A 26,318-nucleotide genomic window follows, 5' to 3' on the forward strand; every position below is an offset into this window, starting at 1 on the left:
GCTCCATAAGATGCACACACATTTCCCCTTACTTTTTAGGAGGGGGAAGTGCGTCTTATAGAGCGAAAAATGCGGTATATTCCTTCCTCATACAATTCAGAATGCTGAACTTCCATACCTCTACAAGCAGGGGAGGGCTGTAGTTCTGCAATAGAGCACCTGCCTTGCATGCAGAAGGTCTCCAGGTAGTGCTGGGGGAGTCCTGTCTGAAGCCGTGGGAACCAGCTGCCAGTTGGCGAAAACAATACTGAGCTGGAAGGACTATTGGTTGACCATGGGCAGATTCCTATGTTGCTAAGTAGACAAGGGTCCCTGCTGCAGACAGGCAGCTCTGAAAACACAAAAAGGCTGAAAGGCCAGCAGCAGTGATGTGAGGAAGCAGGCAAAGCCAGGGAGGACAGTACTGCAAGCCATTTTGCATGCCTGGAAGGGGAAAAACCTGAAGTGGGTGCAACATTTTTTTACCTGGGTTTCATAGGCTTTGTTGACCCATATTAATCTGAGCACCAAGACCTACCAAAGTTTGCACATCACTAGTCCTAGCTAGTCACTAGCTAGCAGTGATCAGGGATGATGGGAGTTGTAGTCCAACAACAGCTGGTGACAAACTTGAGAAACACTGGGCTAGAGCATTGGACCAAGACCGGAAAACCAAGGACTGAATCCCTGCTCATTCGTGAACATTGCTGGATGACTTTGGGCCAATCAGCCTATCTCACAGGGTTGTTGTGAGAGGAAAGGTGGACTATAAATGCAGAAAATAAAATAAAATAAAAAACATTTTCCAAAGCATTGATTTTGCTTCTGACCTTTCTGTTTCTCAATGCAGGTAGTAAAACAGGCTTGTAGAAGGAGCAGGATAACTTGGTGATGAAGCAAGAGAGGGAGATAGAGGGAATGCAAGGGATTAGGGGGCTTAATGTACTAGCAAGAAGCTGATCAATAGTGACAATTCTCACAGTGCTTAATCAAACATTAAAGGCAAGTGGCAAGGCAGACAGTCAGTGGCTCTGGTTCCTGAACAATAAAAGCAAACAGACTGTCTTGTCAGGACATGTCAATTTATGGCAGGCTCCCTCGATGCCTCTCACTGAACGGAGTTTGGCTTATACAGGCAGCGAAGGGGCCAGGCAGCAGGATGACTTCAACGGGGCTTTGAGAAAATCCTTATGCCTTTCCAAAAATTACTCATTTTAAGTGTCTTTCTGGGAGTTACAGCTGGCCAGCTACTTGCTGTGACACCTCCTTCTTGCTTGTTCCCAGGTGAGCTGTGAAAACAAGAAGATTATTGAAGTGTGGCCACTAGCCTTCATTCCCAACTGATGGGCCATTTGTCATGCAAATCGGCTCCAAGACCTATCAGTGTACTTCCGAATACTATTCTCTGGGAAGCATTTAGGAATCTAAGAAGATCCTGGCTGCAGGATCAGACCAGTGGCCAATCTAGTCCAGAATCTTGTTCTCACAGTGGCCAAACACCACCACCTTCATGTTAACCTGTTTCAGTATTTTAACTTCTGTATGTTTGAAAGGTGGGTTGTAGATTTTCCTTATTTTACTGTTTCGCCTTTTTTAAAATCGCTTTGAGGGTTGTTGTTGTTTAATTACAGTAAAGCAATATACAATGTTTAGCAAATAACTAAACAAATAATCAAATGTTCTATAAAGCCCAGACATGGGCCTTATCAGCATTATATATTTTAAGCAGTATCATACTGCTCTTATTGTTTGCACCGCAACACTTTAGGGCCCTTATAGGATGTTACTTTTCACAGCTAGATTTCAACATCGTGCAATTAAAGTGGACCTGGAGCTCTTGCACAACAAACCATCTTCCCCTCCCTCTCTGCCTTGCAGTAAGAAAAGTGATGAGAAAATGTGCTGGGAAATGTGGAGTAACTATTGTTCAACATAATGTTGCATAACCTCCCCACAAACCTATCTGCAAACTTTGTACAGACAAATAAAAGCGAATGCTCAATGAAGAGGACATCTGGATGTGGCGTTGGACAAGGATGGGGACTCCACTGCTGGACTCCAATTCCCATCAGCCCCAGCCAGCATGGCCAATGGGAGTTGGAGTCCAAATACCATCAGCAGTATTATATTTGTGACATTTTTTTTTATCCCATCCTTCCTCCAAGGAACTCAAGATGGCTTACCTAATTCTGTGAGATAGGTTAGGGAGAAAGAGAAAGAAGGAGTCCCAAGATCAGTCAATGAGCTTCGTGGCCATGTGGAGAGTTTGGTTTGACTGAACAGAAGTGTATATTGGATGAGGATCTTCAATCAGGAATAAAAGGATCCTCAGTTTTGTCCTGTCTTGAGAAACCAAACTTAAAGCAAGTTAAGGCAAGACAATTTTAGCCATGCCAAAAGAAAAAGAAATAAATGATGGTTGGGTTCCTCCTATCTGCATAACAACTGAATGCAAATATGAGCTTAATGGGTGCATACATAAACAAATAACTAATGGCTCATTTCGTTATTTCCAGGTGTTAAAACTCTGTATGGGCGGCAAATTCATATGCAAAGTATGATTTCATTAGCATGTTTTATGCATTACCCCTGGGGACATCTACAGGTAGAAGAATGAGGGGAACAGGAATCTGCTTTTCCTTCTCCACTCATTTTATCCTAAATGGGTTTTTAGGGATAAATCAAGTGCAGTTAGAAGTGTATTTAAGGTTGAAATCAAAAGCACACTTTTTAGAGAGAAGGTGCCAATCAATTGCACAGGCTTTCTGTTGAGCATTTGTCAGGAAAATATTGGAACAGGTGTCCCCCACAATACCCATGGGTTCAGCCTGGATGGCCAAAATAATCCTGACGTCAGTTTGTTTATTAAACTTTATTATCTTTATTAAACCCATTGCAATGCAGTTTGGCCTCGCCCCAAGTAAGGGAGTTACAAACACCAAGTATTTCAAACATCATTATTTATGCACTTTTCAAGCAAAGACAATTCTCAGCTTGCTCAGCCCTCCACATACACATTTCGTTCTATAATTTCAATAATTTCCCTGCCACGTGTATAGGACTGGGCTGTAGGCATACTTTAAAAAGCCTAGGAGATTTGCTTTCTGCCCCCAAATAAGGAAGGAAGGAAGGAAGGAAGGAAGGAAGGAAGGAAGGAAGAAAGAAAGAAAGAAAGAAAGAAAGAAAGAGAAAGAAAGAAAACTGCATTTGTAAATAGGTCATACCACGCCAAATCACCTGGTGCCATGTGCTCTCATGACTAAGATTTTCTTCCCAAAAAATTTATGTGTAGATACCTATGAGATAACCTCAAAGAATATTTTAAGATTTTTTTAGTCCAAAATTGGGTGCAGGAGAATTTTTTGAAAATTTCATTTTTTGCGTGATGTAAGCTAATGCAATTTCTACGTCAGTGTAGAAAAAACCTCCTGTTTTGCTTATTTTTCAACTGATTGGGCTTATTTTGGTATCAAAATAAAGCTAATTGTGGTCTCTTTCCAAATACGGTATAAAAATGGTATTAAGTGCCAAAGAAAATGGTCACTGACCATTCAACATGAATTTTTGTCATTTTATTCCTGGTAGGTTCAATAAGCCATAGCACACAAACCACAACTAACACATGTTTCATACTTGTTTTGTAGAATGGGCTAACTATGTACTTGTTGTGTTTTAAAAATAAGGAGAGTGTTTTTTGCGGTTATAAAATAAATTGATTTAGAAATATTTTTTTACACATTACTTTTGGGGGGCAGATTTAACATCTCTTTGAGCCTGAAATAACTCACACATTCATGAGAATAGTTAAAGTGTACCCTCTTATGTTACAATGTCATCTGAAGTAATTTTAATATTAAGTTTTATTGATTATTTAATAAAAACAAAATACGTCTCAGAGCCCTTGTTCATTTTATTGTGTAAAACACTTCTGCAATGATATGGTTAAAGCTATTTTGTTTCCCATACATATAATATGGTCAATGATGCTGTGTGTGTGTGTGTGTGTGTGTGTGTGTGTAAAACTGGTTTTTGCAATTTAATATTCAACCAAATAAAGCAATGTAACTTCCCATAAACAAAAATGAACACACACACACAATGACTTCCCTCAACTTCCCCTTCTGGTTCTTGAAATATTTCTTACTTCTGCTTAATTTTTTTCTTATTTTTATTATCTTATATCTCAATATACTTAAATTCTTACCATTTTTATACCAAATTTTCATTCGTAATTACATCTTGCACTCAATTACATTCCATATTATTATTTCTTGACCTTTAAACTTATTTTCTTACTTGTAAGTGTTTAATCAAACCCTACTAGTGAGTCCATTTCTTTACAGTATTTCTGTAAATACATCATAAAGGGTTCCCAGGCTTTTTAAAAATCTTCATTGCCATTATTTCTGATTCTTTCTGTAAGTTTTCCCAATTCTGCATATTCCATAAGTTTGGCTTGCCATTTTTCTTTCCTGGGTATCTTGTCCCCTTTCCATTTTGGGGCTAGGAGAGTCCTAGCCACCGTTGTAGCACACATTAACAACTTCTTCCGCTCTTTTAGTAATTCCTGTCCTATTATACTTAGCAGAAATGCTTCTGGTTTTTTAACAAAAGTTATTTTAAACTTCTTCAATTCATTATACAGTGGAACCTCTTCTTACGTGCACCTCTTGTTACATATCCTTCAGGATATGCACACAGCAAACCCAGAACTATACAGTGGTACCTCGGGTTACATACGCTTCAGGTTACACACTCCACTAAGGCAGAAATAGTGCTTCAGGTTAAGAACTTTGCTTCAGGATAAGAACAGAAATCGTGCTCCAGCAGCACGGCAGCAGCAGGAGGCCCCATTAGCTAAAGTGGTGCTTCAGGTTAAGAACAGTTTCAGGTTAAGAATGGACCTCCAGAACGAATTAAGCACTTAACCCGAGGTACCACTGTATTTCTAGGTTTCGCTCGCTCACGTGCATGCGCAGAAGCACTCTACCGCACCACGCACAGAACAGGCACCCCTGGTTGTGAAAACCTCAGGATCCAACCGGAGCTCCAGAACAGATCCCTTCTGCAACCAGAGGTACCACTGTGTATCATTTCCCAGAAATTTTTGATTAATTTACAATTCCACCACATGTGATAAAACATACCTTCTTTCTCTTTACACTTCCAGCATTTATTGGCACTAGTTCTATACATTTTTGCAAGCTTAACAGGAGTTAAATACAATCGGTACATCATTTTCATATAATTTTCTTTCAGAGTTGTGCAAGCAGTAAATTTTAAATTGACGTTCCATAATTTCCCCCAATCTTTCATTTGTATATTGTGTCCTAAATCTTGTGCCCATTTAATCACTACACATTTAGCCTCTTCATCTTTGGTTTCCCATTCTAACAATAAATTATACATTTTCTTCAATATTTTAGTGTTATGCTCTACAATTTCTCTTTGAAATCTACATAGAATATAGCTAAATTCTTTCTTTTTATCTTCTTTAAAAACCTCATTTACTTGAAAATATTGCAACTAATCATTAACATGATCTTGAAACTCTTCAAAATCTTTCAAACTTAATTTCCCTTCTATTTCTATTAAAAGATCTCTATATGTAAGCCATTTTTCTCTCCTGTTTATTTTTTTATTGATGTTGCTTCCGTTGGTGACAACTGCCTCAGAGTCTTTGGTTCTAATAAATTGGTCTTGTCTACCCAACCCACAGAGACTCTCTTCACATGCAGAGGAAGTCCATCACTGAGGGTGTGAGACCCATTTGGCCGCCCTCACCTGGTTTACCTGGCAAGTCAAAGCCATTTCCCAGGGTGAGGCCGCTGTCACATGCTGCCAACATCTAGGAGCCCCAGGTGAGAGCTGAGTGCAGGGTGGGGACCAAAGGCGGACAAACTACCCCAGAAGGATCACAAGTGCACAATGTGTCCCCCACCAGAGATACTATCCTTCCCCAACACCCCATACACACCATACGTATAATAGAAAAGACTTTGCAAAGCTGGTACCCTCCAAATGTTTTGGATTACATTGGAACATAGGAAGCTGCCTCAGATCAAGTCAGACCATTGGTCCATCAAGCTCAGTATTGTCTAAACTGACCATAACTGCATCTGGTCTTAACCAGACCCCCTTTCTCCCATTTTGAACCTGACTCACATCCTTCAACCGCTTCCCCCACTTCCTTTTGTTTTCTTTTTGTATTGCGTTTCCAGAACTGGATTGCAAACCTTGGCTGAGATGTAAAGGGCTTTCCACAAACACACCACTCTTAATATCGCGAGGGGGAAGTCTTTCAAAAGCAGTCCACGATATGCTGTAGGGTTGGAGGTCTGTTGCTAAGCAAACAAACAGGAAAAAGTACCAAACACATTTGCACAGACACCTTGAGCATGATAAAATATCTACTTAAATCCATGTACGCACTGTTAATTACAAAATTTGTTCCGGAAATTATACATTTCTTCTTTTTTGGGTATTTGGTCTATTCACTTCTAGAATGAGAAATACATCCATTATTTTATCTATCAATCCATCAATAGCACTTGTCTTTGGTAAATTATAGGTGCATTTTCTATCATATTTTGCACTGGCATTGCCACAGTGCTCCCTCTTCTGGCATCACTCAGTATCTTCTTCCTTTACCAAGGCTATGTAAAATTAGCTAGAAATGCAGCAAGATCCTTGTCCTGCTTTTCAAGTCACGTTCTTACCTTGCTGTACAGGCCAGAGAAGTGGTGGGAATGTCATCATCTGATGCACATTACCTATCTCCCTGCCCTGAGCTTCAGTTCACTGAAGCTGTCTTCTGAGCATGTGCAATGGCTGTCTCAAATGTACACACCTCAGCTTAACTGCAGCTTCTTCTTTTTCAAATTGGGAACTTGCATCAAACAGCAGGATTTCTCAAGAAGCTGAAGGATAGGTATGGCTTGAGACTAATGGCATGTGTACTCAGCTTCTTCAAACACCAGTGGTGAGAGCATGCTAGAGTCAGCAAGCAATTATGTGCATACAACCCTAGCTGACAGTTCACCAGACAATTAAAGGGCTTCATAGGGGATGAACCATAGTGCACTGTATGTAGAAAGTCACAGGTTCAATCCCAGGAGTCTCCAGGAAGGGCTGGGAATAGTTCTTGCCTCAAACCCTGGAGCATCTCTGCCGGAGTAGAAAATTCTGAGCTAGGTAGACCAATAGTCTGACTTGGTATAAGATATCTTCCTATGTTGGAACATGTGTTATACCAAGTTGGACCATTGGTTCAGATAGCTCAGGATTGTCTACACTGATGACAGCAGCTCTCCCGGGTTTCAGATGGGAGACATTCACAGCTCCGTCTGGAAGTGCCAGGGAAAACATGCAAAACAGACACTCTGCCACTGAACCACAGCCCTTCTCCTCACACAAGCAATTAATATGCACCAGATGTGCAATGTCAGAGGAACACGGGAAGCTGTATTACACAGAGTCAGACCCTTCATCCATCCAGGCCAATATTGTCTACACTGCCAAAGAGTGACTCTCCAGAGTTTCAAACCAGGTCCCTCCCAGTCCTGAGGGCTTCTATATGCAAAGCAGATGCCACTGACTAAGACTTCCCCTAGAAAGTCATGACCCTCTTCTTTTGCTTTTTACTTTTGTATGTGTTAGATAGAGAGTAGTAGATCATGCCCATGTGCTTGTTCTTTTTATATTCTATTTGCACAATTATGTATTTTTTATTTCTTTTGTGTTTGTTCTTCCCCCCCTCGCATTTGTATCTTGTATATTGCTAATAAAACTAAAAAAGTCATGATCCATTTTGTAACAAAAGAAAAAGAGTCATTGAAACCAGAAGTGTACATACTTTTAAAAAATAATAATAATATTTTTTTATTAAAGATTTTCTTGGTTTACAAAAGTACATGCCTTTTCTCTTTTTTTCAAGTTGTACAGTCTTTTCTACAGATCAGTTGCATTTGTTATGAGACATTGGTGTTGAGTAAAGTATAAGGTCAGGAAGAAGAGGGGGGTGAAATTTATATTTTTTACAGTGCACGTGTGTGGTTTTGTGTCAACTACAACTAGATATGTTCTCTTTCTATTTGCTTGTTACATTCCCTTGATAGTGAGAGAGGTTGGGAGCTCAGGGTGTCTGTGGTTGTCTGTGGTTGACTGCAATGGGGTTTGTTTGCATTTGTGGGGGGGGGAGGCTTAATGGGTCAGGTAAGCCAGATTAATTCAATATGCTATTGACGGGTTCTTGTTGTTGTCATGTTGGGTTGTGTATGTGATAAAGAGGAGCCACACTGGGGTGAAGGCATGCAAGAACTGTACATACTCAGTCACTTTGCAGTTGTTTTCTGAATGTGTTTACTTGGAAGCAGGTCAAACTGGGACACCTGCGAATTTACTGCAAGAAACCTGGCTTTTAAAAATGTTCTGAACCTCTCTATGGGCACACACTTAATATTTAGCAATTTTTGGAGACTAAATTTGCCCAGCTAGCAGCTCAAGACAGTTTTGACTCCTATGTGCAGAGCAAAAACCTTGGCACTGAGTTTTTCTACATCATGCGTGTGTGTGACCCACATTTGATCTTCAGCTATTTTTTGAGACGAAACATTGGGACTAAACAGCTAACCTCTGCTGTTTTGCCCAACTCTCTACAAGCAAGCAGCAGTTTGAGGAAGATTTGACCACAACGTCCAGAGCAGATAAAAGACCCTCAAGGGCAAACATATATGGCCAATGTGCTTTTCTTAGGACCATATCAGTGAGGCCAAGGGGGGTCTTGTCATCTGGGCAGCCCAGGACCTCCACACGCACTGCCTCAGGCTTGAGCCACAGGAGAGATAACTTCAGTGCTGCTAACACAGCAGTTTCACTTGAAACTATCACTACCCCTGCAAGACACACTCCATTGCCTCTGGAGACACAGATTGATGCCAACAATTGTGGTTGTTGTTTCATTGAAGATGAAATGCAGGTGACAAATGAAAAAATTAAAACCACTCCTTAGAGCTTCAGCTTGCCAGATAGGGAAATGAGGCGTATGGGATGTGATTTGCCCAGGGCTATACAGTGGTATCTTGATTTACAAACTTAATCCATTCCAGAAGTCCATTCTTAAATCAAAGCATTCTTAAACCAAGGTGTGCTTTCCCATAGCAGCAGGGGACTGAATTTAGACTCAACAGGAAGCAGGTTTGAATACCCGTGACAGGGTGAGCTCCCATTGCTCGGTCCCTGCTCCTGCCAACCTAGCAGTTCAAAAGCACATAAAAGTGCAAGTAGATAAATAGGTACCACTCCAGCAGGAAGGTAAACGGTGTTTCCGTGCACTGCTCTGGTTCACCTGAAGCAGCTTAGTCATGCTGGCCACATGACCCGGAAGCTGTACACCGGCTCCCTCAGCCAGTAAAGTGAGATGAGCACTGCAACCCCAGAGTCATCCGCGACTGGACCTAACGGTCAGGGGTCCCTTTACCTTTACCTTTACCTTTACCTTTACCTTTACCACTGTATAGCAAAGCCAAGCAGAAGCTGTATTTCACACAGGGAAACCAAGATATAGGTGGAATTGTGTCCAAGTCACCTGAATCCCAATCGAAGTCCCAACACAGCTCACTTTCCTGCTGGTTCTGCAGAGCTGTCTCCCCCACTTCTAGGAACACCAAGACCAATGGCAACTTTGAAACTGTATGTTACATGTTTATTCAGTACTCTGGAAATGAGAGTGTTGCCCTCTCACCACCAGCTACCTGTGGCTCACTCTGGGACAAGCTGTTAAAACAGAGAGTAGAAAAAACCTAACTGCTTGTAAGCTGAAGTGTTTGACTGTACTTTCACACTGTATATACATGGAATTTTTCTTTGGAGGTTGGGTAACGTTCAGATTGTTTGTTATAGGCATTCTTTGAAACTGAAAAAGAAAGCAATTTAAAAATTATTCTGCAACAAGAATGGCAATGTATGATATGTTGTTGTTATTATTATTATTATTATTATTATTATTATTATTATTAATTTCACAGCATTCATTCATTTAATTTTTTAGTTAATTTCTATCTGAAGGAGCCTGGGGTGCAAAACAGATACGCAATTTAAAACCAAACCAAATGCACTTTGAAACTCATATTCTAAAAATAATGGCAGTGAAAAACTTCTAAAAGCAATTTCAGCTAGATACATACTTCCTTCCAATGATGTCAGGGTTGCCAGGAACAGAATTCTTCAGGCACAAGATGCCCAGAAATGTTTTCAAATTCACTCTGAAATTTAATAATGATAGAGATAGGTGCACCTCCCCAGGGAGGCCATTCCACAACTGGGGAGCCACCACTGACAAGGCCCATGACCCGTCTTTCACCTTGCTAACTTTTCAGCTTGCAATTCCAGAATCTGGAGATCCCCAGGCTTGAATCAGGAAAGCCTGTACTGTCCCCCTGAGTGATGACCTCTATACAGGAACCCAGCAGGGCTTCCTTCTGGATAAATGCAGAGGAATATGCTGTTGGTTGTGCATCTGGAAGTCCCTAATGTGAACCTCTACTCTGCTGTGAATAGCTGCCCTGAGGATTTCAGGATTATTAATAAACAATGTCAGTCCTAAACCCATGAAGCAAAAGAAAAGAAAAGCAATTTTCTCCAGCCATTAATGGCTCCTCATCATCCTGGGAAAAAGTGACAAGTGGGGTGCCACAGGGTTATGTTCAGGGCCCATTGTTGTTCAACATCTTTATAAACAACTTGGACAAAGAAATGGAAGCGATGTTCATCAAATTTGTAGATGACACCAAACAGGAAGAGGTAGCTAATGCTGCAGAAGACAGAATCGGGATTCAAAATGAATTGAACAGATCGGAGAACTGGGTCCAAGCTAACAAAATTAATTTCAATAGGGACAAAAGTCAGGTTCTACACTTAGGAGGGAAGAGCCAGATGCACAAATATAAGATGGGGTACACTTGGATTGCCAGAAGTGCATGTGAAAAGGAACTAGGGGTCTTAGTGGAGCTTAATATGTGTCAACAGTATGGTGGTGCAGCAGCAGCAGCAGCAGCAGCAGCAGCAGCAAAAAAAAAGCTAATTCGATTCTAGGTTGCATCAACAGAGGTATTGTGTCCAGATCAAGGGAAGTAATAGTATGACTCTGTTCTGACCTGCCCAGACCACACCTGGAGTACTGTGTCCAGTTCTGGGCACCACAATTTAAGAAGGATACTGACAAACTGGAAGGTGTGCAGAAGAGAGCAACCAAGATGATCAAGGATCTGGAAACCAAGCCTTATGACAAATGGTTGAAGGGGTTGGGTATGTTTAGTCTGGAAAAAAGGAGATTGAGAAGAGATATGATATCTCAATGATATATCACATGGAAGAGGAGACAAGCTTGTTTTCTTCTGCTCTGGAGGGAAGGACTCAAACCATTGGATTCAAGGTACAAGAAAGGAGATTCTGACTAAACACCAGGAAGAACTTTCTGAGCTATTTGACAGTGAAGCATTCTGCCTTGGGAGGTGGCTCTTTTGCTGTATGCAACCCATCTAAGAAACCCAGGCATGGGTTCCCCATCACCGCCACAAGATAACAAAAAGTAAGAGGAGCAGCAGAGACCATCTGGATGAATGCTCCAGCCTAGGTTTATACCAGGCTGTGTTCTTTCTCTCTCCAAACCCACCCACCCGGTTCAACCACCCCATCCTTCTGTGAAATGAACAGCTGTAATTGAAAAGGAAAGTCTCTTCCCCAGTTTACAGGGAGAGGTGCTGTTAAGAGCTGTAGCCATCTCATTCGCTTCCTATTGCAGGGGCAGGCTTCTATTGTCTGTCTTTTAGAGCTAATTTCTTCCCTGATCAAAAGGCCCACATCACTGAAAAGGTAGTAATGACTATTCATTTGCTTGCAACCTCCATTCTGTGGGCTGCCTTGTGCTTTATTTAGAGAACTGCTTTTCCCCACCACCACCACCACCACACTTTTCTCTCTTTTGCTTAAAAAGAAAAGGAGGCAGGAGTTCGTTTATAGCCTCTCTAATGTCAATTAAAGTAGGCTATATTTTAATTATTTCTCCCTTAGAGAACCCTTTTCAGGATCTCAGTTTGCTATGATGTTGGGGGAGGCTCACTTGGGAAACAATACATAATCCACTGTTCCCCACCCACAGTATGCGGACTGACATGTATTGAGAGGGGAATATGTCATGAATGAAGAGAGTTCACTTACAACCCACCGCCAAGTTAGATTTGTACAATTAGCAATTTCTGATTTCACTAATAATAATCAGAAATAATAATAATAATAATAATAATAATAATAATAATAAAGAAGTGAGTCTTTATTGCTAGGAAATATTGTGGGTTGTTCAGTGCAGAAACAAAATAGAAATCGGGGGGGGGGGGGTTGAGCTTTCCCATAAAAGGGTTCTTATAAATTGTGGGTGGATAATGTTTTGGAAGGGGGGTTGTTTAGAAGGGGGGAAAGCTGCATGTCTCTTCTTGCTTTATTTTGATCTGGAGAGAAAACAGTAATTTATCATTATGGCAACAATCAAAAGTAAGTGAACCATTTGGAAGGAAAGCAATGTCACAGGAGTGGGGGAAGCAATCACTCGAAATCACTTTGAGTTTTGAATGCATAGGCACACAAATTGTGCAACAAAAATGGACAGCACAGAAATGAAAGTTGAGTTCCATTTGCACACAAGGAAAATGGCATTGCTTTGCATTTACTTCAGATACAAAAATAATAATTAAAAAAACACAAAAACAGGTGACAAGTTTCTTTTATGTACAATTCCCAACCAAAGGTAATTTCTTTATCCAGAAATGTTCAGTGGCATTTATTTCTATACTAGGCTCTACCTGTAGGTGAACTCAACCGTGCCATGACATTTGGACAAAAGTTCCCTCTGCTTCAGTTTAACATGTTTTTCATTGCCAGTAGCCAAATTAGTTACACCAACAAATAATTGGCCAGTGGGGTGGAGGGAGAGCACTAGGGTTGCCAGATTTCTAAATGGCCCTTGTAGCTATGCCTCTAGCAGCAGTTTAATGGCAAGTAGTAAAAGACATTGCCGTGCTATACAAAGTTTTGGCACATTGATTTCTGCAGATGAAACTAGGGCAAGCCTGATAGGTTTTCTTTCTGAACAGTTGGCATTCTAAGGGATGGAGTCTTAATTAGCACTGCCCTGTTTGGCCTGGTTTTTTCCCCCTATTTAATATTTATTTATAAAATTCCTGGACATCTGAGGGAGAAACTAATGAAGGCAGGGACATGTTAACTCAACGTTTATTGTAACTCTGTGTGAGTTGTGGTTCTTCAGGGCTATGGAGCATTGCTAGATGACAAATAAAAACTTTGTGGGTGGAGTGATATGGGCAATGTTTTCTTTGTGCAAGCTGGAGGGTGCTTTGCAAATAAATAATAAAATTTAATTATTTTTATGTACAATGTAGAGGGATTTGTTCACACAAACACTTGGGTATATATGTATATAGTCATTTTTTTAAAAAAGCATCTAATTAAATATAAAGACTCCCAGATCAGCTTACGTACAATCAGTTCAAACAAGACAGTCTCTGCTCATAGACTTACAATCTTAAAAAAGCAACAACACAAAAGGGAAAAGTAACAGGGACAGCAAAAGCAAACTGAGGCATAGAAAAGCTCAGGGGATAGAGGTGCCTGTTGAAACTAGTCTTTAAACTGAAATGAAAGTATGAAGTATGAAGCTGGAGATTCAATCACAGAATTGCAGAGTAGGAAGGCATGCTGAGGGTCATCTAAACCAACTCCTGCAATGCAGGAATCTCAACTAAAGCATCATGACAGGTGGCAATCCAGTCTCTGCTTACAAAGTCGTCCACTGCTGAACAGCTCTTGCTGTCAGAAAGTTTAGTTTAGTCAGAATCTCCTTTTTTGTACCTTGGATCTAATCTTTCATATGACAATCCTTAAGATATTTGAAGATGGCTATCATATCTCCTCTCAGTGTCCTCTTTGCCAAGCGAAACATACCCAGCTCCTTCAACCGTTCCTCATAAGGCTTGGTTTCCAGACCCTTGATCTTATTGGTTGTTCTCTTCTGCATACATTCCTGGACAGAGTACTCCAGGTGTGGTCTGGCTAAGTCAGAACAGAGTGGCACTACTGCTTCTCTTGATCTGGACACTGGACTTTTACTAATGCAGCCTAGAATAGCACTAGCTTTTTCTGCTGTTGCAACATTCAGTTGACTCATGTTAAGTCTGTAGTCTACTCTACAAAGTCCCATTGATCCATTTCACATATGCTAGTGGCAAGCCAGGTGTCCCCATCTTATATTTGTGCAGCTGGCGCTTCCTGCCTAAGTGTAGGACGTTACATTTGTCCATATTGAAATTCATTTTCTTACCTTTTGCCAAATTCTCCAATCTGTTAAGGTCATCTTCAATCCCAATTCTATCTTATTCAGCATTAGCTGCCTCTCCTAGTTTGGTGTCATCTGCAAATTTAATGAGCTTCCTCTCAACTCCTTCATCCAAGTTATTTATAAAGATGTTAAACAATGCTGGGCCCAGGACAGAACCTTGCAGCACCCCACTTGTCACTTTTTCCCAGGATGATGAGAAACCATTAGTGAGCACTATTTGGGTTCGGTCAGTCAGCCAGCTACAAATCCACCTAACAGGCAGCACATACCTAGGCTCCATTGCACCCTTAGCAAGGAGCTATACTGGCATACCCCACCCCATCACTTCTAGAGTAGTGGAGGAGTGGTCCCAGAGTGTGCAGAGGGGTGGTTGATGTCCGGGACTGATGATGATGAATAGGAGTGATTGGTTGCAGAGTTTGTGACAGGGAGCAGTTCAGGCTCTGAGACTGGAGGGAGGGGTGTATGTCAAGGGACTGCTGAAGAATCCACAGAGTCTTTCTCTCCTGCTATGACAAGCTCCCCTTCCCCAAGTCTCCAAGTAATGAGTAATGAGATAAGGACATGGGCTAGAGGTGCGCCAATACAGTTTGAGGCCTGCTTGGACCTTCAGTCCAAGGCAACTTCAGTCCAAGGCACCTTCAGTCCTGGCAACTGTTCCATAGGGGCAAGACCTACTGGGAAGTGTTTGTTTCCTTGAATAGTTAACTTCACTGATAATGGAGATCTGTTCCTTTATTGCTGACCTGCATCTGACTCCAGACCTGACAGGCAGGCTCCTAGACACCCCAAAGCAGAGTGGAAAGGTGCAGTTTTTGTCGCCGACCCCCTCCTGGCCTGCACCCTTGGAAGGGGTCAACCTGACCAACACCTAAGTATGCCCCTGCTAAAAGGAATCTCTCATTGGTCTGTCTTAGTTTTGTTGTTGCTGCTGCTTCTGTTATTGCTGTTGGATGGATCTAGATGAGTAGCAGAGGATATTTTATTTATTAGTTATCTTTCCTCTTTTCCCCGTGTGTGTGATAAATATGTATTTCAGGAGACTAATATCACTATCCGTGTTTAGAAGGTTGTATAACCTTCTAGAACAATTATGTTATCCAAGGATGCTAAGGTCATCCTTTCCTTTTATGTTTCCCTCTTAATAAGAAAATCACTTGGTGCTTCGTGCCTGAGCCCAACTGAACGAGTCACCATGTCTCACACAATTCCCTTGTTCAACCTACCCAAACAATCAGAAGGCAGGACTTTTGCTGATTATGAGTCAGTGAATGAATGAATGAATGAATGAATGCATGGAAGGAGTCTGTAAAATGTATGAAGAACATGTGAAGAGAATGCATCCCAACAGCCCTTCAATTACGTATGATATTAGCTAGTTATTTGATTTCATTGATGACTTGACTGACCTCAGCTGCCTTGTTTATTGTGTTGATACTCAGACATGCCAGCCATACAATAAAGAGGGGATAAAGGAGAAAACCTATGTCCTTCTCCACAGACAAGCTCAGCAAGCAAGCAAATAGACACAGTGGTTAAGGGGGTTTTGAGGGAAGGGTTTTTACAACAGATGTGTACAGCGTTCTGTAGTGAAAGTTTTGTATTGTAGACTCCTGTTTATTCTTGTTAGTGTGTATTTGAGACAAAATCTGCTGGAATTCCAAGGGACTTTCTCAGTTTAAAACTCAAAGAAGAAAGGATATGCCTTCTGCAGGTATTTTAGTTTAATTGTCTTTGCTTAGATAGTTCTACTTTTGTTCCTCACTCTTGGGATTTTTCAGTTCTGCTTTACCACAGTCCCTGTATGTATCCCTCTCTGGGGGGTTTTCCAATGTTATTTCTTGGAGGCAGTCACGGTGAAGAATTAAATGAATACGAAAGAAAGAAAGAGAATCACTCTCAGGCTGTTTAAGTAAATGAGAAAATAAAGTTTACTCACATTAAAAGTCTTGCCAGGATTTAATGATGAAATTCAGGCAGGCAATAATCCTTAAAAGTTACAGAAGTCCAGTTCAAAATGAGTGAACTCTATGGATGAGAGCTCACAGACAACTTGCTCCATTGCAGGTGGGAGAGGTTAGGGATTAAACCATTGTACTTTTTCTGCCACCAAGTTTGGGGATATGGCATTACAGAGTCTCCTCTCTACAAGTTCTGAAATTCCATGGTGCCATTGCTCATTTGTGACTGTCAAGCAATCATGCATTTGGCTGCAGATCTTCCCACATGTTTGAGTTTGGGATATTATTTTCCCCTCCTAAAAATCTTGAGGACACACCCAAGGTTTCACCTTTGTTGCCCCACCTCCAGTCCGAGGAACCTTCAGGAGGGAGTGGCGGCCATGGGCATTATGTGGATGTATATTTAAATGAGCTTAGGAGTCATGAGAGTGGAGAGTATGTGTGTATGAACTTAACAGTGCTGATTTGTAGTTTTTGGATGCTATTTTGTCAATGTTGCTAATATAGTCTTATAGATTTAAAATGTTGTGTTGATTTGTCGGTTATATAATATGACTTTTGCTTTAATTCTGATTAATAATTTTTTTAGTTGCTGCATAGCTGTTGTTTGTTTATTATTATTATTAGCCCACCCAACTGGCTGGGTTTCCCTAGCCACTCAGCATACAGTGGTACCTTGGTTCTTGAACTTAATCTGTTCTGGGAGTTCATTTGACTCCCAGAACCGTTCAAAAACCAAGGTGTGGCTTCCAAGTGGCTGCAGGAGCTTCCTGCACTCAATCAGAAGCCTCAGAAGCCACATCAGACATTCAGCTTCCAAACAATATTCACAAACCGGAACAGTTACTTACGGGATTGCAGCATTCGGGAGCCGATTGGTTTGACAACAAGCCGTTCGGGAACCAAGGTACCACTCTATATCAGAACATACTAAAACATCAAACATTAAAAACTTTCCAATAGTTAACAGTGTTTTATATAGTAATGGTTTCACTGATTATTTACTAATATGTTGTATTTGTGATATTCTATATGATTTATACTGTATTTGTATAAATACATAAATTTGTATAAAGTTCTATTATGTTCTATCATGTTATTGTTATTTCATTGTTTCTGAGCTGCTTAGGGATTCATTTGAATGAAAATCACCAAAAAGATATATTAAATCTAATCAATAGCAAAGAGAGCATTCATTCCTGCCCCTACTAACATCAGTGCAGGGAAGGGAGTTCTAGTTTATCAGCTGAGTAAGAAACAGATGTAAGTCCTGTTCATGGGTTCTGATTTTGGGCGTCTTCTCTGCTCCTCATTTCAGAAACAACAACAACCACAACTCTGCCCACCCAGAATACCATGGCTATCCCACTGCAAGCTCCTTGAGGGCAGGGACTTAGTTTCATTTTTTTCTTCCTTAATGACCATGTGTAAAAGGATAGATGATAAAAGACAATCATGTTACTTCACATTTAGTTCGGTGGTCTAGAAATGGAACAGAATTACGTGCTGGAGTGGGCTTGCTTTAGGTCAGCCAATAAGAGCTGTGCTGGGTTAGCCCAATGGGCTGTATAGACCAGCATCCTGCTCTCACAGTGGCCAGCCAGATGCTTTTGGGAAACCCACAAACTCCCCAAGAGCACTTTCCCCCTCCTGTGGTTTCCATCAACTGGTTTTCAGAAGCATTGTACTGCCTCTGACCCAGGAAGCAGAGCAGAGCCATTGTGGCCTAGTAGCCATTGGTAGCCCTATCCCCAAATCCTCTCTTGAAGCCATCCAAGATGGTTGCCTCCACAGCCTTATGTGGGAACGATTCCTGGGTTGCAGGGAATTGGACTAGATGACCCTCTGGGGGTCCCTCCCAACTCTACAAGCCCATGATGCTAACAAGTTCCACAGTTTAACTATGTGCTGCTACATGAAGCATTTTGTTTTACCCATCCTGAATATTCCAAAATTCAGCTTCTTTGGAAGTTCACCAGGTCTAGTGACATGAGAAAGGCAGGATAAACTTTTATGTATTATTATTATTATCATTTGAATTTAAATTTGAATTTATACACCTGAGACCCAGAGGTCTCAGGGCAGTTCACAGAATAGAATCAAAATATAAAACCACAAAATACAGAATCAAAATAAAAACAACCCAATAACCCCTCCCCACAACCCACATTTTAAAAGGGCATAGGATATCGATCAAATCAACCACTTTATCCACTGGAAAAGACCCTCCTTGAAATCCTGAAGTGATTAGTCTCTGCCAATCTGTGTAGACCTTACTAAGCTAAATGGACCAATGTTCTGACTGACTATAAAGCCGTTTGCTTATGTTATTGTGCGTTCTACATTGCTGTATGCTTATCTTGAATTCCCTGGAACTCACTCCCTAAGAACTAAATGGAACGAAACACATCGAGGTGTACTTCTGAGCTACACTGAGCGCGCGCACGTTCAGGAAGGGGTTAACTTCTCAGGCTTTGCTCATCGACCCCTCCCCACCCTCCAGGGAAGAGACACCTAGCACAGGGTTGAGCTGCAGAAGAGAAACATGGATCGATGAAACATTCACCGCTGCATCTTCCGTTGCAGCGGGGGTGTGGGGTGTGGCTTGTTCTGTAGTGGCCTTACGCGGGAGTAAGTTCCTCTGTGTTCGGTGGGGCTCATCTCTGAGCGGCAACCGAGGACAGAAGGAGAGGCTGCGAGAAGGTGTTTCCGATTTACCTATCAGTTCGTAGCTGCGAGAAGAAGAAAAAATATTTTGTGAATGAATATCGGCCGAAATTAGGAAATTAGAGAGAGAGAATAAAACTTTCAGAAAGCATGTCAAATGTTTTGCGTTGATGTGAAAAGGGTGTTTAAAATAATGAGTTGTTGTTGTTGCTGCTGCTATTAATTGAACTATGAGGATGATATCATAGCAGTTCCCAGAACGGGTTACAACATAAAATAAAATATTAAAACTTGTAGAACAATTTACAATCAGAATACGGCGCAAAAAGGAGCAACTAAACTTTGCAAAAAGTCATGAAAGAATCACCTTAATCCTATCTATTTAGAAGCATTAAAAAAACGAAAGCTGGGAACTTGCTGAGACCTAGAGGGGCTCCTCTCCTCACGAGCTTAATCCTTTCTTTCCCTCCCGGATTCAGCCTTCCTCCCCCCCCCCAAAAAAAATTTTTTTACACCAACTAATTTGAAAGTACTGTATTAATTGGTAGACACCTTCGGGATGTTTGAAAGCGTGGATAACTTCTCTGTGGGATTTAAATCAGGATCAATATAAGGTTGCAGTTTCATGAGCATTGATTTGGGAATAAAACCCTCTGGTCTGAACCCAGCGGGGGATTTAGTTCCGAATTAGTATGAAGAGGGTGGGTCTGCCTCCCTACCTCCAGTTCATTCAGCTGAGGTGGCTGTTGCTATATTATTATGCTTAATAGCATCACTTGGAATGTAAACAGGGACGTGTGAATCCTGCCCAATCCATACGAAGGAAGATGGAGCAGAAACGTGTGCAAATACTGATGGGCGTAGCCAAGGGTGGGCAGGGAGAGGCAGCTGCCCCACCCCATCAATCAATACAAATCAATAAAAATACATAGCTAACTGAGGTTCTGTCCCCCCCCCCCGCCCCCAGGACTCCACCAACAAAAATCCTGGCTACGCCCATGACATCACTTTGGAGAAATGTACCTAAATGCAATAAAATAATTTGAAGGAGGAGAATAATAATAATGGCGGTTCTTTATTCAGATCAGAGAATTTTGTGCTTCAGAATCCGAAAGTTGCCGACTAATTTCAGTTGGGATCTTTCAACTTGTTAAAACAAAAACCTTGTCTGGATGCAAGGAGAGTCAGCTTCCCTAGGCTGATGACTAGCAGTAAAAGAGACCGCTCGTGATAAAATCCCCTCTCCTGGGATGGGGGTGCAGGGATCTTTTGCTTCCCTTGTTTTATTTTCTTGGAACATAGTAGTCTACTGGTCCATTGGGCTCAGTACCGTTGGCCATACCTATCCATTCTGAAGGAAATCAGCCCTGAGTGCTCACTGGAAGGACAGATCGTGAAGCTGAGGCTCCAATACTTTGGCCACCTCATGAGAAGAGAAGACTCCCTGGGAAAGACCCTGATGTTGGGAAAGATGGAGGGCACAAGGAGAAGGGGATGACAGAGGACGAGATGGTTGGACAGTGTTCTCGAAGCTACCAGCATGAGTTTGACCAAACTGCGGGAGGCAGTGGAAGACAGGAGTGCCTGGCGTGCTCTGGTCCAGGGAGTCACGAAGAGTCGGACACGACTAACAACAATCATCGGCCATGGCTAACTGTGGCTTTCCAGGATGTTAGGCAGGAGTCGCTCACCCAGCCATCCCTGGAACTGGAGGGGATCGATCTTGAGACGCTCTGTATGCAATGCAGATGCTCCGCCACTGAGCTACGGCTCTTCCCCGTTGCTTTCCTCGGCCATCTGGAACACCAGAGTTATGAATGGTTTGGGAAATGTGAGAGTTTGCGGTTGGGGGGGGCGCGGAGTGTGAGATCAGAGATGGGGAGGGAGGCTCCCCCTGCTCTGTAGCTTTCCGATGCCGGGGAGGCGCTCTTTCCCCGCACAACCGTCGTATTCTGGGCATAACTCTAGAGCCTGTTCCGTCTGTGACCATGCAGCCGCCTGGCTAACAGAACAGACTCGTGAGGGCTGGGCCTCGACCATGTGCATTTCCTAACAGCAAGGCCAATTTTTTGTTTGTTGGGTGGGTTGTAAACTGCTTAGGGGAGGGTTTACAATCAAGCGGTATATAAATTTTATGAAACAAATAAATTATATAGACATGGGCATAGCCAGGCTTTTATGGGGGGGCAGAACATCAGATTTGTGTTGATTTGTATTGATTTGTATTGATTTTGATTGATTGAGGGGGCAGCTGCCCCCGTCCCCGTCCCCCGCTAGGCCCATGGATACAGATCGCTGAAATATATATTCAATAAAATGTAAATGTAAAATATGTCAGATGTTTCCATAAACCTCCAGTAAAATTATTAATAGTCAGTAACTGTGGTGAGGGAGAGGAAATCCCCACACTGGCAGAAGAGAATCAGCACTTCTCAGAATGTGAGCAGTTGCAACAATGTTTGCTTTCCTCTGCCCTCCTCCTTCATTTTTCCTTTTGTGTCATGTCTGTTAGATCGTGAGCCTATGAACAGAGTTTCTCCTATACTTAATGTATGTTCAGCGCTTAATAAACGTAAAGTGGCTTATAAACGATTATAACGACGATTATTTCCGCGAGCGTAAAAGCAGGAGCCGTGAATGGAGACTATCTTATCCTCTGGATCCTCTACTCTTTACGCGGAAGTAAATGAATGGCCTTTGCTTCTAGGAAAAGTTTGGAATGAGACTGATTAATCGATTTGTGGTGTTATTTGTTAATTCCGTAGTGGGATTGCAGATCCTTGCGGATCCTTGATCCGCCACTCTCAAAACAGGATCCTGTCTTTCAAGCGCTCCATGGCAAACAGAAATCCTTTGGGTGAAGCTTTCCTCTTGACTCCATCTCTATAGGCTTGGGTCGAGCGAGGTGAACCTGGTGGACTTGTGCCTGTTTATGAGTTTCTTCATTCATTTAGCAGTATTTTTTATTATTACGTAATCAAGCATTAATTAATTATACAAACGTTGAAAGATAGGTGTCTTTAAAGTGTCTAGGACTGTCTTCAGAAAAGCTCAAGCTCGACTTTAAGAAAGGCTTCAGGAAACCGCAGGAAGAGGTCAGATGCAACAGCCGGAGGCATTCCGAAGTTATCTCACATTTGTTAAGCAAGTCTGCATTTTCAATTCGCATGGGAGCAAGTTTATTTGCTGTCCATACTGGAGAGCTACTCCCTTGACCCAACTCTTCCCATTCACAGGCGTGTGCCCTGTGTTTGCTAGTCTCCTGTCCTGTGTCAGTTCTAACTACCCATTTTCCCACTTACCTCCATGTGAGTAGCAGGTCTTACATAGTGATTACCCACCCAGAAGTGCCCGGGAAAACACACGAATGAAAATCCATATCCCACTAAACCGAGTGACAGCTTTGCAACTAATGCAGGCCCGCTCAGAATACTATTACTATTTAAAAAATAATAATAATAACAATACCAATAATAATAAAGGAGGCTTTTCCAGGCTTTTCCCCCTCCACCCATTTTTTTGTTGACGCTTTGAGATTGGGGGAAGGGAGGAAGCCGCTTTTTTGCCGTAAAACTCTCTGCTTTCTTAACTGGATAAGGGACATTCAGCCCTGGAGCTCACTACTGCTGCTGCAGACCGGAATAGGGCTACTCTAAAGTTCGTGGCTCCTTGTCTGGCTCTCGCTAAACGTGCCCCGCTAGGAGGGGAAAAAAGGGGGGGGGACTTGCGTTGGCAAGTTGCACAACGGAACGATTTGCTTAGCCAAGAAGATCTTCCGTCCAAGTTGGGGTTGTGGGGAGGAGAGAAGCGAAGCGACGCTGTGCCTTTAAGGCTTGTGCGCTCAGCCTGAAATGGTGTGGGCCTCGCAGGTGTGTGCGCGGGGGGGGGTGAGAGAAGAGAAGAGGGGAGGCCCCCTTGATTGACAGTCCCAGCGAACTGGTCCTTCCAGCCGCCCCCACAAAAGTTTCTTTTCTCCGTCAGCCAGCGCTGCTGGGTGGTTGCCATGAAAACGGATTCTCTCCCCCCCCCCGCACTCCCCCGCGCCAAAAAGAGAAATTGAGAGTGTGTGTGCGCGGGGGGGGGGGGCGAGTGGAAAAACTGAATTGGGGAGATACATTCAGAATAAGGTGGGGCAGATATGTGGGCAGCAGTAAACTTTGGTTTGGTTTGCCCCGCCGCCCCCGGCCCCCCCTCACCAAGATCCCTCTTCCAGGGGAGTGAGAGAGACCGTGGTCTCATTGCTGCTTGTTTATCCCCAAGGGGAAGAGGGAGGCGGGCCTTTTTCTCATGAGATTTGGGAAACTCAGGAACTGTTCTGTCCCCCCCCCCCCATCACACATACATGCTCTTCTTTCTCTTCCACCCCAAATGCTTTATTGCTCCCGGTCCCAGGAGGCGGCTCATTCAGCCTTCTTCCTTCCAAGAAACCCACTCTCCAGTGTCCCCTCCTTCAGTTTTCCAAAGTTTGTTCTCTGTACCTTCATGAAGCGCACAGTGCATTCGCCTCTGCCAGTTTGCTCTGCGTTTCTCCCCAAGGATGCCAACTTTTCCCCCTGGCAGGGTTCCTGTGCGGCTCCCTCTAATTCAGTTGCATTTTCTTCTCTCTGTCTTTTTTTCTTTTTGGAAACTCAGAATGGAAAATGGTTTTTCCTTCTTCGTTCCTACCATCCTTCCTCTCCACTGAAAAATGGAAGAGGGAGAGGGAAAAACAAACTCGCAAGTTCGAATTGGCTGCAAGGTTACTTGAGTAAGCCCCTCGGCTGAATTCTAGCATCGCAGTAATAATACGTTTGCTGGTAAGCAAGACTCTGCTTGTTAAACTCGAGTCCTTACTCCGAAGTTAAATGTTGCTCCCCTGTCCAAGAGGGTGTTTTAGGGATACCTACACAGGGAAAAGTACTTGGCGTCTTCAGTGAGTGTGCACAGGATCCGAGCTGCAGAACACCCCCCCCCCGGTTTTCTTCTCAAATTGTGTGTGTGTGTGTGTGCGTGCGTGTGCGTGCATGCCTGTGAAAACAGGGTGGAAAGGGGAAATAGTGCTTGGGTATATCTTTTAAAAATAACTTTATTAAGTTACCCACTCAATATTACCGATGGAGGAAGAAAAGGACTGGCATTGGTATCCCACAGCTATAAATGCCCATAGTGGGGGGGGGGAGGAGGCGAGAGGGGGGCATAGAGGAAAAATGAACCCTCTAAAAGTTGCAACTTTGGACGGGGCGCGCGGGTGAGTGGTAAGAAGGGAGGGGAGCAGCTTGGGAACCTGGTCAATTCCCCCTGCGTCAGGGGCCTGTCGAGGTCTACGCTCTGATTGGCCGGCGGCTTCTCATTTATAGGCCGTCAATCAAATGGCCCGCAGAGAAAGGCTACAGCGGATAGGGCCGGAGAGCTTGGTGAGCTGGCAGCAGTTGGAGAAGAGAGCCGTCCGAAGAAAGAGCAGATACGAAGAGGGGCTCGTTCCGCTGCCGGAGAAGTTAGTAGCCAGGGTCTCCGAGACTCTTTCTGAACTTAAAAGTCTTTTCCCCTGCCCTCCTCCTCTTTCTTCTTGTAAGTCTAATATATTTCTTTTCCCACCTGGCAGCCAAGCTGGCGCATCTCCTGCCTGCCCCAGCCATGTACAGCATACTAGAGAGCGAGTTGAAGGCGCCCCAGCCTAACCCCGGAGGAGGCTCGGCCGGGAACGGCGCTCCGGGAGGCAACGGCAAGGGTGGCGGCGGCGGAGTAGGAGGAGGAGGAGGAGGAACCGGAGCCACGGACCAGGACCGGGTCAAGCGGCCGATGAACGCGTTCATGGTGTGGTCGCGGGGCCAGCGGCGCAAGATGGCTCAGGAAAACCCCAAGATGCACAACTCTGAGATCTCTAAGCGCCTGGGCGCGGACTGGAAGCTGCTGAGCGACGCAGAGAAGCGCCCCTTCATCGACGAGGCCAAGCGGCTCCGCGCCGTCCACATGAAGGAATACCCGGATTATAAATACCGGCCACGTCGGAAGACCAAGACGCTGCTCAAGAAGGACAAGTACTCTCTGCCGGGCAACCTGCTGGCCCCGGGAAGCGCCGGCGGAGGCGGCGTCAGCAGCCCCGTCGGGGTCGGGCAGCGCCTGGACTCCTACGCGCACATGAACGGCTGGCCCAACGGCGCCTACGCCTCGCTGATGCCCGAGCAACTGGGCTACAGCCAGCACCCGGCCATGAGCAACGCGCAGCTTCAGCCCATGCACCGCTACGATGTGAGCGGCCTCCAGTACAGCCCCATCATGTCCAGCGCTCAACCCTACATGAGCGCGGCAGCCTCCACTTACAGCATGTCTCCAGTTGCTGCGGCGGCGGCGGCTGCAGCTTACGGCCAGCAACCGTCGGGGCACTCGATGAGCTTGGGGACGATGGGTTCCGTGGTGAAATCTGAGCCCAGCTCGCCGCCACCGGCCATCACCTCGCACTCCCAGCGGGCTTGCCTGGGAGATTTGAGGGATATGATCAGCATGTACCTACCGCCCGGGGGCGACGCGGCCGACCCGTCGACACTGCAGGGCACCCGGCTACACGGCGTCCACCAGCACTACCCGAGCGCCGGGACTGCTGTCAACGGCACCGTGCCACTAACTCACATCTAGCCGTGTTCCCCTCGGATCGCCCTCTACCACCGCTTCCTCAAAACGCTGGCCCCGAACGTCTCGCCTACGGTTTGGTAGCAGGAGAGGTGGTTTGAGGGCAGAGGGGGGTGTCGCTGGCTCTCCATCTTAACCAGCGAGTCTTTTGGACGCTTCTTCCCAAGGCAAATCCTATGCGGACGTCTCCCCAGGCATCTTGACTCTCGTTGTAGGTGGCTTCTCCCACTCTGAATTCCCACACCATTGAAGTTTATGGCTTTGGGGTGGGAGAGGCGCGGGAGAACTCCAAAGGAAGGTAAAGCGAACTTTACCCAACTAAACAACTCAAAGGAACTTTAGATGTCTGAATAAAACACAAAAGGGGAGTTGCACGTCTGCATAGAGCACAATTTTCTGCTCACCTTGGAAGAAGCCGCTGTGAAATATCAAACATACTTCCTTATAGATATACAAGTTTTTTCGGGGGGGGGTTCTTAAAAAGTTTTTTTGGGGGGTGGGTGGGTTGGGAGAGCAACGTGGCCAACTGGCCTCGGTCTTAAATGTTTACATTTTGTCTTTTACTGTTCGGGGGCGAGTTGTTTTGTTTCTTTGCTCCCTTCCTCTTGCCTGGAGTTCTTTAAATCTGTCTGGAGTCTTTTAATTTTTAAGATATTTAAATATATGTAACCCCGGCCCCACCTTCCCGCTTTTAAATA

General features: G+C 43.7%; 1 protein-coding gene and 1 pseudogene across 2 annotated transcripts; both read left to right on the forward strand.

Moving 5' to 3' along the window:
- Positions 1-15,581: 15,581 nt before the first annotated feature.
- LOC308467877 (enhancer of rudimentary homolog pseudogene) lies at positions 15,582-15,989 on the forward strand (annotated as a pseudogene). Its single transcript has one exon. The product of its transcript is annotated as an enhancer of rudimentary homolog pseudogene (transcript).
- An 8,372-nt stretch (positions 15,990-24,361) lies between these two features.
- SOX3 (SRY-box transcription factor 3) lies at positions 24,362-26,098 on the forward strand. Its single transcript, XM_080990137.1, has 2 exons — positions 24,362-24,487; positions 24,596-26,098. The coding sequence occupies exon 2, from the start codon at positions 24,628-24,630 to the stop codon at positions 25,624-25,626; it is 999 nt and encodes a 332-aa protein (XP_080846263.1). The 5' UTR covers positions 24,362-24,487; positions 24,596-24,627; the 3' UTR covers positions 25,627-26,098.
- Positions 26,099-26,318: the final 220 nt, after the last annotated feature.

This window comes from Podarcis pityusensis, assembly GCF_964106645.2.
Source record: "Podarcis pityusensis genome assembly, chromosome: Z".
Taxonomy (NCBI): Eukaryota; Metazoa; Chordata; class Lepidosauria; order Squamata; family Lacertidae; genus Podarcis; species Podarcis pityusensis.

What these genes read in the sequence shown, in the direction of transcription:
- SOX3 (XM_080990137.1), top strand. Translation starts at nt 24,628, where the DNA reads ATGTACAGCATACTAGAGAGCGAGTTGAAGGCGCCCCAGCCTAACCCC.